The following is a 16,771-nucleotide window of genomic DNA, read 5'->3' as shown; positions in this document are numbered from 1 at the left end:
TAAATATTATTTTATATTAATATTATATTTATTTTGTTGTTAAACTAATGATATTAGTTATTGATGTATTTTAAATGTCTACTTATTACTAGGCTTAATATAAATGTGGATTGAAGTTTTAAAATGTATATAATATAATACTTGATTTGAATGTTTTGGATACCACCATTAAATTATTGTTTTTATTATTATTTTACTGACTCAAAGTTCCCTCTCTTGGCACTGTGCATCTAAAATACCCCAACTAGTGTTTTTATTGGAGAAAAAAACAGCTGTCTGCTGGCGTCGAGTAAGCCTATCTTTGGATAACTCTGTCTGTTTTTTCGGTAATAACTAGTGAAAATAGTTAGGTTAGATACATTTGAGTAGGCCTGTTTTGTTAAAGATCGAAAGCGGAAATGCTTAGGTGTAGGGCTGCAGCTATCGATTCTTTTTGTAATCGATTAATCTAGCACTTAATCGATCGATTAATCGAGTAATCGGATTTTTTGTGTGTTTTATTAACAGAATAGTTATATTAAACTTGTGTCTATTTCAGTTAAAGCTGTTATAAGTTATATACTATAAGTTATATAGTATGCAAGTTATAAAGCTATCTCATATGTGAATTTCTCCTTTAAGATGTTATAATATAACCACTCTAAGCATCTAAGCATATTTGTGTATTCTGGTAGTTTAACGCTGAAGAAGAGCTGTAACGTGACTTGTTGTTGAACACGCAGTAAAAGCTGACGCACTTTTTGTTCCGTGCGTTTTAACTGAAAAATGAGTACTCCGAATCTTTATTAAAAACCAACAGGCTGGAGACTTTAATTTTTTGTTGTTTTCTGTATTTGGCAGACGTGAAATACAAACAAGGTCTCGCAAAGACTGCGATACAATATTTGTTCCTCCATCACGTCCCGGTGTGTACAGTGAATGCATGCTGAAATTATTGTTGCGTTCCTACATAAAAGTTTAAGCATATGTGATCCATTGCTGCAATTGGTCTGACTGGCGTGTGTGTGTGTGTGTGTGTGTGAAGGGCTTCTTTTTTTAGGCTATACTCTTGCAATTGAACGTGATAGTTTTAAGTTTACTACTTAAAAATGTCATCAAAGCTAAAAATCATATCTAGTCAAACCGCATCACGACATCGCTACAAATACAGTATGGGATTAAAATCAGCCAACATCAATAGGCTTAGACTACGTTACCTTGTTTCCGCGAGTTAAGCGAATTAAGTGTGTAATGATCCCATACTTTAGACAAATTCTGCCGTTTATTTACATATTTATTCTCCGCCATCGCGCCAACTATTTCTTCCTGAACAGGTCCGTGTGAATAAACGGTCCGTGTGAAACAATCAAATCCCTGCGCCGCGTGTATAGTGCGCGTCATAGGAATTTAACGAGGCTTCGAAGCAGAGTTTTTGCCTCGAGGAATTTTTGTAATCGAGTAACTCGAGGAATCGTTTCAGCCCTACTTAGGTGCAGAAGGAAGCCCGTGAGCCACAAAGGTAAGTTTGCATGCAGATTAGGCTAATTTCCGCCTATTAGACAGCCTAGTCAGCTCGTTTTTTTTTTTTTGGTATTGCATCACTTATAGCTCATAAACTTTTAAAATAGAGTTTAGGAAGATATATGTAACCACAACCATAAGCTTTGATTAGTTCTTAAAGCCTTGTCTCGTCAAAAGGCTCAACGCGATTGCGACTTTAATAAACACTGCTGGCAGCAGCGAAGTCTGCGTCCGTTCCATTCTTATCAATGATAAGAAAAACTCGTATCTCCCTGCTCCCAAGTCATAAACCTTGTATCTCCGATTAAACATGATTTTGGGGAAATGTTGTGTTAATGTTGGTACATAACAGTATATAATAGCAATATAATGTATAATACCAACTTTAACGATACAATGTTTAATAACTCAAAAAATATGCAGTTTTGTTTTATTTCCTGAAAAATAATGGTTTTGGAGATACGAGGATTCCGCCCGACAGCGAAGATATGTACAATATTTGTTCATTTCAGGTCGGACATGAGATCATTTATAGGCCTAAGTGTTTTGATTCAGGAAAATTAACTGACTCTTAAGAATCATTTGTTCGAGAATTAGACACTGGACAAGCACAATCCATGTACAAGTTGTCAGATTTCTCATAGTAAATGCAATTACTCACAGTCGGATAAGATCTAGCGTTTAACTCCACTTTTATACCTGCTTGACATAGACATAATGGCCCTCATTTATCAAAAGTGCGTACACCAAATTTCCAGCGTACACCTGGCGTACACCCAAAACCACGGTGACTTTGAGATTTATCAATATGGACGTTGGCGTACGGCACGCTCAAATCCTACGCCAGGTCAGGAGGTGGTGTACATGTACGCACGTTTTGAGTTAGTGCGGAAATGCGCAGAAAAACAATTCCTAACACCACAAAACGCACTGACAAACTAAAAGATATGACATATTATGACCCACTGTAAAAAAACAACAACAACATAGTAATTATAAACTTCAGTGTTTATTTTTCCGCAACATGGACTTCAATGTCTAATTTGTGTGACTTTACCAAAGCATTTGATTTGTAGGCATATGTATTCCTTCAGTTGCGAGCCTGTCCGCATGACGTTTCAAAATGACATTCTTCTTTTAAATAATAATAATAATAATAATACAAATAATAATAATAACGACATTCTTCTTCTAAATAACAATAATAATAATAATCATAATAATATTCTCCTCGTTCGGTGTCAGCTGAAGGCTTGGATCCGGTGGGCCTCCCCCAGTCTGACATTTAACAAAAAGAGACAGGGTTGTGTAAATTTATATATTCTAAAATATAAAGAATATTTTTTATATATATTTTACTATACATTCTCTTCAATGTAGCCTACATGTATAATCAAATAAAATGACACAAACCTGTCTCTGTTTGTTAGATGTCAGTTTTAATGATCAATGTTTCATATTTTTAAAATGAAAACAAAAAGAAGCAGGGTTGTGTTTTATATTTCGTGTTGTTATAAATATATACGTTGCCTGAACCACATTTGTGTGGCCATTAATATGTTTAAGATTTTTTTTAAACGAAAACAGGCAGAGTGGTGTTTTATTACATATTTTGTTTTATTGTTGATGAAAAGAGGCAGACTTGTATTATACCATATTTCGTTTTATTGTTGCCTAAAATATACATAAAGAGATAACCGGAGTAGCCAGAGCGTGCTGAGTGACTCGATCAAGAACGCGCTGTTGCATTTGCAGAATAACCGGACTTGCGTCCATTCGTCCTCGGGAGTTCATTCTCCGGAGTCGAACTTCGCAAGTCTGAACTACCAAGGACGCAAGTCCGACGTTTGCGTACTTGGTATTGAGAAACGGCCACGATCTCCACGTCGGAGAAGTTTATCTTCTTTGCCGTCTTCCGTGTGTCCATGGCGTAAAATGAGGGCGTGTGGGAAGCGGAGACTTGAATATATAGGGGCGTGTTATTCTAATGACGATCATTTTCAGCCGCGGCATTTATCAAGGGCAGGTATTGCGTACACCTGGATTTCAAAGGTACGCACAGCTTCGTAAATCAGGCGGTGAGAGGAGTGTAAGCATAATCTTACGCCAACATATAGGCCCGTTTCCACGCAAGAATGATAAATGAGGGCCAATGTCTATGTAGCTTCTATGTAGTTAGAAGTAGCTTCGGTGTGGTCTTTTATCCTTTGTGATTCCCTCCAGGAATCGGGTCTCCTTTGGGATTGTTTATATCGTTTAAAATGTGTTATAATGACCATTAATGTCTTTTAAATTACATGGTTCTTACAACTGAAGCTAGGTTGTGAAATTAAGCATTTCTCGTTCTTACTGGTTTTTAGTTAGCTTATGTAGTAGCATAGCATATACCTGATTAGCCTGCTAACTTGCCTTATTAGGTATGTTTTTTTCTTCCAATATAATTCCCAATTGCATGTTTCAAATTAATGGTGTTTGTGTGTTCTTAGCATGACAATTAATTTATTAAAAATGTATTATAGTATTATTATATATGATACCGCATTACTATTATTGTGTAAAACTAACATTAAATTACTTTTACAGAACACAATATGTTGCTACTTAATCCTTATCCTTATTAAAAAATACATTGTTAGGCATGGTTGTGTTTGTTTTATTATGTAATACTAACCATTAATTTTATATTTCAAACATGTTTTTTGTGCAATTAATTTTATAAACATCATACAATAGTTAAATAGGTTACTTAGGCAAGACATTGCAATAACTTTTGATCAGGCATTGCATTGTTAAAGGAGACCCAATTCAAATACCCAATGCATTTTTGGGAAGATAAATATAATATGTATTATCTCAACTAAGATACAGATCTTATATTGGTTGTCTTGTATCTATCTATGAAAGTTAGATACTTATGCAAAAGGTTTCCGCCAGTAGAAGGCGCTCGTGCAAACAATGACACACATGCGAGAGTGTAGGAGAAGAAGAGAAGTGATCGAGGAAAGGGAACATAAACATGTAAAGTGGAACACAGCCTTTCATCCTGCTTTATAATCTGCTGTGTTTTTCAGACTATGAGTAGGCTACATTTAATTTTTTATCATTTATTAGGATAAATCTAAAAGAGTCAGTTCATTTAGTGAATCACTCAGAAATTAATCTAAATGAACCGACTGATGTTGTACATTAACGTTACGCTAGTTTAACGTAAACACGGAACTGACTGTTTTTTCCACATTAAAATTGTGAAGATTATGAGTTGTATTTTAATTAATTTAATGAACAAATGAAACGTGGTAAAACAGTTTTTAATGCATGTAAATCATATCTAATGTAAGAGCAACATAAAAATCAGTTAGAGTTGAATTGTTTCTGAACAATGCGAGTTCTTTATGAGAGTTTAAATGCTGTGAAATATTCCCATCTTCCCACAGGAGAGGAAGCAAGCAGGAGAAACTACTGACATACTATTGAAAAGATGGAGTTTAAGCAAGAACCCTGCAGAATAAAAGATGAAGAAACAGAGGAACAAATAGGTTGGTGTTTTCCTTAATTTTTTTAATGACTGATGGGGAATATTAAAGGGGCATTCGGCAACCATTTAAACTTAATAAAACCGTTTAGAAATCATTTGGATGGTTTAATAACTTGTTCCGATGAGAATGGTGACTTTCCCCGCTCCCCCTAACGTTCCTAGGCGGAAAACTAACCTTGCAACATGGAAATAAGTTGGAAATAGGAAGTCTCGTGAGAAGCGAGGAACACAAACTGTTTTACGGCAATTCGACATAAACACACACGCCGCCCTCAATGTGTATGATGTATTACCCACCTGGGTAGACATAGCTCCACACGATAAAGTTGGCCGGCTCCGATAATAACAAATGCACATGAGCAGCGGTATAAAGTGAAAGGAGGGTGCCGCAAGTGAGTTTTCTTACGACATTGTTGTGAAATATACACCTCACAGCTGTAGGGGGGAGCTCGTTGACAAAACATGCGACAACAAAAGTAAAAATCAGCGAAGAAATAGCTAGAGTGTGCCCCTTTAAGGGTGTACTCACACTGGGCACAATTGTCCCTGATTGGCCCTGTCCCACGATTATATTGTTCGAGTTGTAATAGAAAGTGTTTGAGGCAGGGTACGGAGTCGGAGTGATCAAAATATAGTCAAACTGACCAGACTTCGGGGGTCAAACGTGCCCGGGCACGGTTCAGATCGCCTAGTGTGAGGACACCCTATGATGAAAACTGACATATCCTCCTGAGACCCAGTCATAGCCTTTTTTCTCTGTAGAGGACATTTTATTTTAGCAAATTTTCTGAGACCATACATGTCACTGTTTTAAAAGTCTGGATGTAATGTAAAGAGCACATGCAGGGCTTTTCAGAGATATACCAAATGTTTAGAGGTTTCACCATGACAACTCCCTCTCCTGGGATCACATTTTTTGCACTCTTATGGAAATCTGATTATATTTTGTAACTATAATTTAAATGTAAGTAATTTTCAAATTGTTTGTCATAAATAAACATCTCAGGAAAACATTATGGGTTTTCAAATCAGAATATGACTTTCTGTTACGAAACAGGGCATCGATTTTATACATGTCCTCTGTAGAAGACACTACTGTTGTATAGAATGGGACTACCCATTTATGGCAATTTTACACACAATCCATGAAGTAAAATAATATATCAAATCATTGTATTAGCCTATATCTTTCACAACACAGTTGAGAATCATCTTTATACAAAGTTTGGTTAAAAATAGCCTGAAACCTAAACATTTATTGGTAAATGAGAAAGAAACAAAACAACATAGTTTTAACCTAAGCATGTCTTATCGTGCCATTTTATTTTCTTAATAACTAAGTCCCAGTGTCCTGTACAGAGGACATAGCATTTTTGTTTGTTTCTTATGCTTCAAATAATGTAATAATGACATAAATAAACACAAACAAGTTCTGGTTCTCAGGAGAATATAACAATACATCTAAAACTTGATACTAGTAGACTCTGTTGTAACAGGGTTCCTGCACACTTTTTAAAGTCAAATTTAAGGCTTTTTAAGACCTGAAGAAATCACAATTAATACCGTACATGTGCAATATTGACAAAAATATATCTCAATATTTTCAACGTTTTGTTGATAATAATTAGATTATATTTTACTGATTGTGTTTTTTATGCTGGTGCCATGGCTGGGTTAGGCCTGTTGTTGACAGCAGACTCACGAAGATATTTATATTTTTCATATTCTATGCAGTGGTCAGTTCACAGCAGTGACAGAAATTAATATTTTAATTAAGGGGCAATGTATGCCACCTTAAATTGATTTCCAGAGGCAATTTTACTTACATGACATTTTTTAGAGTTATGCATCTTATTTAGAGTTATGCATCAACTTTTATGTCAAATACTAACATTCAAATTAAATTATACAGTAATTATACTTATTATACAATAATACTTAATTATACAGTACCACTGTTACCAGTCAAATTAAATCATTCAATCAAAATCCATCTTTGCAGTGCAGAGGTGACACAGAAGCGGCATCAGAACTGGCATTAATATATTTACACTCCATTTACAATTGCATAAATAAAGCTATGCTTTTTTTAATCAATATTTAAATATGAAATGATTTCTAATTTTAACGTTGTAATTAAAGGGTACTTTAAATATGAAACTAAAACCGCCAGCAGGCGGCAAGTCACTGTCTTAATTAGTGAGTTGAGGGAGTCATTCAACCAATTTGTTCAAACAGCTGATTCATTCGGGAAAGAAGCAAGTGATTCGTTCAAAACGTGGATTTCAATCAACAAATCATCACTGTCTGTTGCATTGAGACTCTACTACGGTTTCATTTTGAAATTCTAGTCAGCGAAATAAAGGGAAAACAAACAATATTGACAATATTGTGTCTAAAAAGTAACTGACAATGTTAACTTATTTTTAATTTAACTGTTGTATAACATACATATCACTCTTGCAATTGTGCACGGGAAAACGGCACTCTTGCTGATGTGATATTCTAATATAGGAACATATTATGATATAAATATAAGACAAAAACTAATTTGGGGACATACCTATAACTTAGTGCTGCCACTAACCACAAATTTTCTAACGACTAATCTTCGACTAATTTTTCGATTAGTCGACTAATCTAAACGACTAATTTAAAAAAAATCAAGTGTTTGTTATTTCGTTGTCCATTTTATTTTGAACTCAACTGAAGGGCCAAAATATAAAATGTCCCCTTTTCAAAAACATTATGTATTAACAATCTAAGCATTAAGTATCTGCATAATAGGGTATACCATATTAGTCAGAGTCCTAATCTAATCCTCTATTAACAAACATGTACTTAAATTAGCTCTTTGTTCTGCCTTAAATTAATACATTATTAGCTTACTGTAGCCTACATTTTTATATGTAGGCTACATTTCTGAAATGCATAAGTGATAACATCACTTTGAATTGTAAAGTAGATGCAATGCATGCATTTTCTGTAAAGCTGCTTTAAAACGATATTGTGAAAAGCGCTTTACAAATAAACTGGAATTGAATTGAAAGAGTCTGGACTAGCCCACTACGTTTACACTTGCGTGCATGGCGGGCCCGTGCCGCGGTTTGCGTGCGTGAATGTGAAAGCAACACGGACTCGGGTGCGTGCTTGTTCAGGAAGTAAAGTAACCTGCGCATGCGTTTTAGATGATTATGATGTATTTAGTTAAATAAAACACATGTAAGGGATGATCGTGTTGATGATTTACCTTGGATACGAGCATGAGTGAGCCTGCAGTGTATTCGCGCATATCGCGAGGAATCAGGGCAACACATTTGGAAATCCACTGTCTCCTCAAAAGAGTCCATTTGCAAGCAGCAGAAGGCCGTTTTATGCGACACACGCACAGTAAACCTGTGTTGTTCACTCAGCTGCGTATATACTGTATAGCACAGGATAAATAAAAAAACAATATATTGACCCGCGTTCTGTTTTCTAAGAGCGGGGCGGGGCGGGAACGTGAAGGAAGAGGATAGCAGATTAACCAGCAGGGCGCGCACGGCGCACAGACTGGTGTGTGGAGGTGAATTACAGTGAGCCTTTTGAGACGGGACACAAAAAATAAATAGGCGGTTAATAGTAAAACGACACGTCGACTAAAAAAATTGCTGTCGACTAATCGTGGCAGCACTACTATAACTGCACACATCACGCAGTGAAAGCACGATAGACAAATGCGATGTCAGCTCACAGTGCCTCGTACATCGTTAAAACAATCACAACAATATCATAATAGATAATACACATTGCACACCCCTACGCACATAAAGAATGAACTTACAACTAAACTGACATTTACCAACTTTCTTCTTCTCTCCTCTCGCGTGCAGGAGACAGACGTTATGCTGCCGTGAATTTAATGCGAATTGTCACGTGAACAAGCAAATCCACAAAGATAGAATAATAAAAAATAATACATACACTAATTAGATAGTTAATTTGGAAAGCATTTAGATATGTCTAAGTCGAAGAGTCATCTAAAATTTAAGACCTTTCATAAGTAAAAATAAGACTTTATAAGACTTTTTATGGCCTTATATTTTAAAAATCTAATTTAGGACCTTTTAAGGATCCGCGGGAACCATGTGTAAACTAGAATTGTGCTAAATTTAGAACTCACTTTATTTCTTTGTTTCTCATTTATCTATTTTAATTTAATTTTGGGAATTTAATTTAATATGTTGATTTTAGACCTGATGGAAGTGAATGAAGACATACACTATCATTTCACAAATGAAGATGTAAAACTGACATATAAAAATGAAGACAAACAACATCTGTTTCAAAATCCTCATCATTTCAAAAATGAAGATGGAAATATAGCCGTTTTTAAGACCGAAGAGGATTTCACGCAGAAACAAGCTGAACAATCTGGAGTCAAAGGATCTTTCCCCTGCTCTGAGTGTGGAAAGAGTTACAGACATAAAGGTCACCTAAAGGATCATATGAGAATTCACAATGGAGAAAAACCGTTCATATGCACTCAGTGTGGAAAGAGTTTCATACATAAAGGACACCTAAAGGATCATATGAGAATTCACAATGGAGAAAAACCATTCATATGCACCCAGTGTGGAAAGAGTTTCACATCCAAAAGCTCTCTCACCACTCATCTGCGTCGTCACTCTGGAGTGAGATCATTCAGCTGTGACCAGTGTGATAAAACATTTGTTGTGGCATCAAACTTGAGAGAACACCTTAAAGTTCATGCTGGCGTGAAGCCTCACTTTTGTTCTTCATGTGGAAAGAGATTTACACATCTGCACTCTTTAAAAGAGCATGAGCGTTTGCATACTGGTGTGAGCCCTCATATGTGCTTTAACTGTGGAAAGAGCTTTACTACATCAGGCAACTTAAAAACACACCAGATAATTCATACTGGCGAGAAACCGTACAAGTGCTCACACTGTGGAAAGAGTTTCGCTTATTCAACATCCTTGAAAAGGCACAAGAGAGTTCATACTGGAGAGAAGCCGCACCAGTGCTCTTCATGTGGGAAGAGTTTCACCCAATTATCTAATCTACGGACTCATGAGAAAAAGTGTTGCCCGAAGTTGCCTAAAATAAGCAAAGTCGTTGTTCAGATCCATCACTTTCAAATTAATAGTTTGATATTCTGATAAATTAAAAGATGGGATTTCTTGCGACCCCATCTGAGAGATTTTTTTTTTTATTACATAGAGGGTTGGAGAAGATTGTTGGAAATTGTGTGATCAAAATGCTCCAATTTTAGATAGAAATACTAATTTTGTTTATGTTAGGGAGTAAGTATAGTGAACCTAATTATCTTCATACATATTCTTTACAAAATCATTTTGTTAGCCTGGCTGTTGTTGTCATTCATTATATATATATATATATATATATATATATATATATATATATATATATATATATATATGTGTGTGTGTGTGTGCAAGTGTGCATTGCATGTAGAATGTGTTACAAGAATAAAGGAACAACTTTTTGAACAAAGTCATGAAAAAAAGGTTTCAACATTGTATTCACATTAAGCTTGCAGTAGTAATTCTTTGAAAATAAAAAAATATGCCAGTTGTTCATGAATTTATATTCACTTTTAAAATATAGACCTATATGACCAAATAAACCCCACTGAGACGATCAATTTTGGAGACTTTGTCTATGGAATTGACAGATGACCAATCATAGGCTATATTTTCTCTTCTTTAACATCTGAATATAGCAATGGGATTTTAAAACTACGGTGGAATATTTTTTTTAAAAACTGGACATGAAATAATAAATGTAAATGATATATTAGGGTTGTTGATTTAACACGTTAATTTCATTAGTATTGGAAAAAATAATGCGTTAAATATGATTGTACCGTGGTCTGTCTGAATATTTGATTCTGATTGACTGGCTGAAAGATGTGCAATAAAACTGTTTAATGCACCATTAGTTCCAAGTCAGTTTAATCACTGTTCTTTGCTGTTTTCATTTAAATGCACACACACACATCACTTGCATACAGAGATCAGAGTTCGCTCCGCAAACACCCAGGTTCCTAACCGATGACAAAGACTTGAGAGAGCAGCCATCGATTGTTAGAACGTATTCTAGGTTAGTACATGCAGAGGTTTTTGGTCCAATCATTAGACACCTTTTTAGAATTGAGTAATAGGAAATTACTAGTCATCCAAATTTTTAAATCAGCTATGCATTCCGTTAATTTCTTGAATTGGCAAGTTTCAATGGGGCACGAATAGATCTAGAGCGGAGTATCATCGGCATAACAGTGAAAACTAATCCCATGCTTCCTAATGATGTCTCTGAAGGGTAGCATGTACAGTGTAATGTAATGTACATGTAATGTAATCGTCTGGTTTTAGCCAGGTTTCTGTCAAACACAACATGTCTAGGTTATAATCTGTAATTATATTGCAACCTGAGCTTTATCATTTGTTCATCTGCATTATATCTATTTTTTAATTGTCTTAAATTTCTTATTTGTCTGGGTCTTAAATTTTTTATATTTCCTAATTCGGGGAACAGACACAGTCTCTATATGATGATATCTAGGTGAAAGAGTCTCTATGTGATGGGATTTATCATATCTCAGTGACGTGAGACAGCGGGCAGACGGTCGGTTTAGTCTCTCTGCTTCCTGACCTGAGCCCCAAATCATCATGTTTGAGCTCTAAGAATATGTGCCATTGTCACAGTGTTGTTCGGTTTAGTTTAGTATGCCTGTCATCACGTCAGGTGTTGTCTAAATTGTCTTTATCAGTTCAGCTGTATCACCTGTGTTCTGTTAATCAGTGTCATCTGTGTTTGTATTCAAGTTCAGTCAGTCTTTGTCCGATCTCCGTTATATTTAGTGTGTATTGCTGCCTGTTCTGCTGTCCTGTGTTTAATTACCATTAAACCTTCATTTGGAAAATTTCCTTGTCTCCGTCTGCCCTTAATTATAATTGATAATTGCCCTGCAAATATCAATAACAGCTTTAAGTTATCAATGCTGTCAAATGATCATGGTTTATGCTGGGTAATCCACGGATAATGGTGGATTACCAATTCAAACTATTTGAATGCAATCAAATCACTTTGCGCAGGGTGGTTATTTGCCTTCACGTTGTGCATTAAAATTGTTTAATGCACAGCTAGCCGTAGATTATTCTTTCCTTAACACATTTAATGCAGCCACCTGGCTTCAAACCTGCATACATATAGGTAATTTTATATTTCATACAGTTTATTGGTGACAAACATGATGCAGGACAGAATTCAAGATATCGGGGTATCATGTAAGTTCTGTTTAGTTCCTGTTAAGCCTGCCTGAGTCCATAGTTTGTTTTCTTTGTAACTCATTAGTTAATCATTCTGTTTGGCTGTGCCTGTTTAGCTCCATCATCTAGTCGGTGTATTTATACACTGTAAAAAATGTCTGTAGTTTTAACGGTGAAACACTGTAAAGTAGCCACGCTAAAAAACTGTAAATTATAAAACATGAAGCTACTGTGTAATTAACAGTTAAATACTGTTAATGTAAATGGAAGAAAATTTGATACTTTTTGCATTACTGCTTTGTAGGGGTGTAACAATATATTGTGTCAAAATATATCGCAATACAAAAATGCAACAATATGTATCGTGGATAGTGACCATATGCATTGTGTATAATTCACCCATAATAAACTTTATGTGTGAGAAAAAAAAAATCAAGTTCTCAGAGGTTTAGTGTCAGTACTACATTAACCTGCTATATATATAATGTACAATAATGAAATTGGGGGATATTTGTGGGTCCTGATGATGCCATATGTCTTATGTTACCAGTAAAAAGTGGCCTATATTATTTTAAATATGTCTTGTCAGTGACAGATTGCAAGCATATTCGTCTAAAATAATTATGTAGCTACAAAATCATGTAGACTTTTATCCGTGTGTTCATATACAATGTAAAACCAAATTTAGCATTTTAATCAACAGTAAAAAAAAAAAACTTCTACTTTCAATGTCTTGGGATATTGGAATAATATTATATTGGGAGTTCAGTATCGTGATATGTATTGAATTGTGACATGGGGGTATTGTTACACCCCTACTGCTTTAAAACGGCATTATTTTACTGTAAAAACCCTCAAAACAACAGTAAAGTACTCAAAAACAAACAGTAAATCACTGTTTACTACAGATACGTACTGTTGGAACTCGTTTTTCCCCTTGAGTTTTTTTTAACAATAATATCTGTTTACCTCTATGAAAATAAACCATTTTAGGCCTGCCCTGGTCTCTCCCATTAATTAGATTGCTTGGCCATTTAAATTTTAATGACTCCTTTAAGAGTGTTCATGTAACGATGACTGACTCTGTTGATTAGTTGAATCCATATTTGGTGTTTTATTAAACACCGTAGCAACAACAAAGTTAAGATTCAAGACAGTAATCGTGGTCAACAAACATACACAGGCATGGTAAAAATAGCGGCAATCAAAACAGCAAACTAATTCAAGTCCGTAATCCAAAAACCGTGGTCAAGAACAGGCAGAGAAACATAAACGTGGCAAACAAACAAGGTATCAGAAATGCTCGGTAAAGACAGGGTAAACCAGCAATACTTTGCAACATGATGCACAAACAACATGGCTTATAACAGGTAGGGACAGGAAGTGATGCAAGAAGAACCGGCAGTGTTCAATACTCAGGAGATGGCTCCCTCTGTTGGTTGGAGGAATGGATGGTGGATGCAGATGTTACAGTTCATGATTTAATCTATTAATTATTATAAGTGATGACTCAAAGTCTTTACATATAAAAACTATTGCAGTGTCATGGAATTATGAAATTTATATATAATGCAATGTGGGACATGTTTTAAAGTCCAGTTATTGGCCATATGCACTGTATTGCATGTATATGGCATTGCATCATATTAATAAAAAGTTGAAAAAAATAACTTTGTTTTGAAGAGGTCTTTATTTTTTATTAGATTTTTTAAATCCTATTTTGTGTCCTTAAACGCTCGTTTTTCGGCAGCTTCATGCAATGCAAAGTCAATGGAGACGGTTGGATTGTTTTCCCCCCGGTGGTTGTGGTTTTCAGATTATGTGGTTTCAGACTGTGTCGCTCTGTCTCTATACAGGAAGACTGCTTGGTGCCGGTAGCTCAGGGAGCCAGCGAGGTGCCAGCAGTGCAGGGACGAGCATCTCGGGGACTTCTGAAAAAAAAAAAAAAAATCATGGTCGTTGTAGCATTCTATGTCGAATTCATGCTTAACTAATAGTTATTTATCAATTTAATAGCTATTTATCACTAGCTATTTGTCAATGATTGCCACATTAGCAACTAATAAAGAGTCTGTCTGACTAATATATTAGTTCATAAATGAATTGCTATATGAATTAAATGTCATTGTGGATTAATTCCCTAAAAACTTTTTTTTATTTTTTATAATAGTGTTAATTAATTTGTTAATTACCACAATGAGCTGAGGAACTGTATTTCAACTTATTACTATACCTGTATCTGGTTCTATGCATTAATACATGATTAATTACTGCACTACTAATGCACATTCATGTGTAAATTACAACAATTACTAAATGATGAATTAATAATTATGTGCCTCTACAAGTAAAGTCCCAACATAATTGCATATTTGCAAACCATTAGCTAACGATTCATTTATCATTAATGACCACCACTGGAGTTTATAAAAGTTGTTTATTAAACATTGGTTTCCAAAAACACGTTTCGATAACAGATTACATTAAAACAAAACATTAAAAAATTTACAAAATATAAAATTAAATCATATTTATTCCCCTCTTTATGACAAAAGGTAATGTCAAATATATAGTGACATATGAAATACATACAGATATAAATAGATATGCTACAATTTAAATAGTTAGTGCCATATATACATTTTAACTATCCTCTCTCGAAATGGTGGGTGTTGGCTCCACTGTGGGGATCGGCTAATGCACATCCATAACCTCTCCACTCATCACTTATAATGGTGGTGCCAGGACGCACATGCTTGACCACAATCATGTGTGGCTTTGATGTCTGCATTTCCTGGACAAACCATAAGGAAATGGATAAACCATCTGTTATTTTTAAATGTTAAATCAAAGTTAAATAACTATCTAGATACATCATCTGTACTTTAATTAAAACTATCGCTCTATGACCATTTCTATTATGTAATAGCCAAAACGAAATTTTGTTTGAAAATCGGAAAATAGTTCACTAACAAAAGCATATACAGGTGCTGGTCATATAATTAGAATATCATCAAAAAGTTGATTTATTTCAGTAATTCCATTAAAAACGTGAAATTTGGATTCATTCATTACACACATACTGATATATTTCAAGTGTTCATTCCTTTTAATTTTGATGATTATAACTGACAACTAATGAAAACCCCCAAATCAGTATCTCAGAAAATTAGAATATTGTGAAAAGGTTCAATATTGAAGACACCTGGTGCCACACTCTAATCAGCTAATTAACTCAAAACACCTGCAAAGGCCTTTAAATTGTCTCTCAGTCTAGTTTTGTAGGCTACACAATCATGGGGAAGACTGCTGACTTGCCAGCTGTCCAAAAGACGACCATTGACATCTTGCATAAGGAGGGCAAGACACAAAAGGTCATTGCTAAAGAGGCTGGCTGTTCACAGAGCTCTGTGTCCAAGCACATTAATTGAGAGGCGAAGCGAAGGAAAAGATGTGGTAGAAAAAAGTCTACAAGCAATAGGGATAACCGCACCCTGGAGAGGATTGTGAAACAAAACCCATTCAAAAATGTGGGGGAGATTCACAAAGAGTGGACTGCAGCTGGAGTCAGTGCTTCAAGAACCACCACACACAGATGTATGCAAGACATAGGTTTCAGCTGTTGCATTCCTTGTGTCAAGCCACTCTTGAACAAGACACAGCGTCAGAAGCGTCTCGCCTGGGCTAAAGACAAAAAGGACTGGACTGCTGCTGAGTGGTCCAAAGTTATGTTCTCTGATGAAAGTAAATTTTGCATTTCCTTTGGAAATCAAGGTCCCAGAGTCTGAAGGAAGAGAGGAGAGGCACAGAATCCACGATGATTGAAGTCCAGTGTAAAGTTTCCACAGTCACTGATGGTTTGGGGTGCCATGTCATCTGCTGGTGTTGGTCCACTGTGTTTTCTGAGGTCCAAGGTCAACGCAGCCGTCTACCAGGAAGTTTTAGGGCGCTTTCACACTTGGTTCGATTGCCTGTTCCGAACCAGAGTTCGATTGCTCCCCTCTCCCCCTGCCCCCGATTAACTGTGTTCACATTATATTTTTTGTACCTGAACCGCGGTGCGCTTGCGTCATCAAGTTGCAGCTGCCACGTAATCGCGTTGCTTGGTAACCAGCGCCGCTATAAATGAAAAGGCGTCAAAATGGATAGAATTGCTCGCTTCACATTTGTTCTAATTTTTTTAACCGTTGGTTTTGTTTTCAAAGAAAATATACAGAAACACACTTGCGTCTGTCTGCCACAAAAGAACTAAAATCGTTCCAAAGACAGCTGGCTGTCAGCCGAAGACAATTTTTGTAGAGGCAAGCATTAATCATCTCTCTGCTTGCAGTGCGTCAATCCCGCTTTTCGTCAAGGTAAGTGTATACACACACACACACACTGACGACCGTCCTGTCGACCACATTTTACATAATACGTCATCAATAGCGGTTCACTTAGGTGG

General features: G+C 35.7%; 1 protein-coding gene and 1 long non-coding RNA gene across 3 annotated transcripts in view; one reads left to right on the top strand and one right to left on the bottom strand.

Moving 5' to 3' along the window:
• LOC143703363 (uncharacterized) overlaps positions 1-16,771 on the bottom strand; it is a 276,206-nt gene that overhangs the window by 152,973 nt on the left and 106,462 nt on the right. The gene's annotated exons all lie outside the window — the stretch shown is intronic.
• On the top strand, positions 4,456-10,429 carry LOC143703077 (uncharacterized). The gene is made up of 3 exons (XM_077197227.1): positions 4,456-4,578; positions 4,935-5,036; positions 9,269-10,429. The coding sequence occupies exons 2-3, from the start codon at positions 4,979-4,981 to the stop codon at positions 10,195-10,197; spliced, it is 987 nt and encodes a 328-aa protein (XP_077053342.1). The 5' UTR covers positions 4,456-4,578; positions 4,935-4,978; the 3' UTR covers positions 10,198-10,429.

The sequence above is a fragment of the Siphateles boraxobius genome, unplaced genomic scaffold (assembly GCF_051911475.1).
Source record: "Siphateles boraxobius isolate OS27281-9 unplaced genomic scaffold, OSU_SipBor_1 11, whole genome shotgun sequence".
NCBI classification, from domain to species: Eukaryota; Metazoa; Chordata; class Actinopteri; order Cypriniformes; family Leuciscidae; genus Siphateles; species Siphateles boraxobius.
Note: the sequence above shows the minus strand (reverse complement) of the source record. Positions and strands in the feature narration are given on the sequence as shown.

What these genes read in the sequence shown, in the direction of transcription:
- LOC143703077 (XM_077197227.1), top strand. Translation starts at nt 4,979, where the DNA reads ATGGAGTTTAAGCAAGAACCCTGCAGAATAAAAGATGAAGAAACAGAG. An exon ending in AGAAACAGAGGAACAAATAG is followed by an intron (nt 5,037 to 9,268) that starts GTTGGTGTTTTC and finishes TGTTGATTTTAG; the next exon opens with ACCTGATGGAAGTGAATGAA.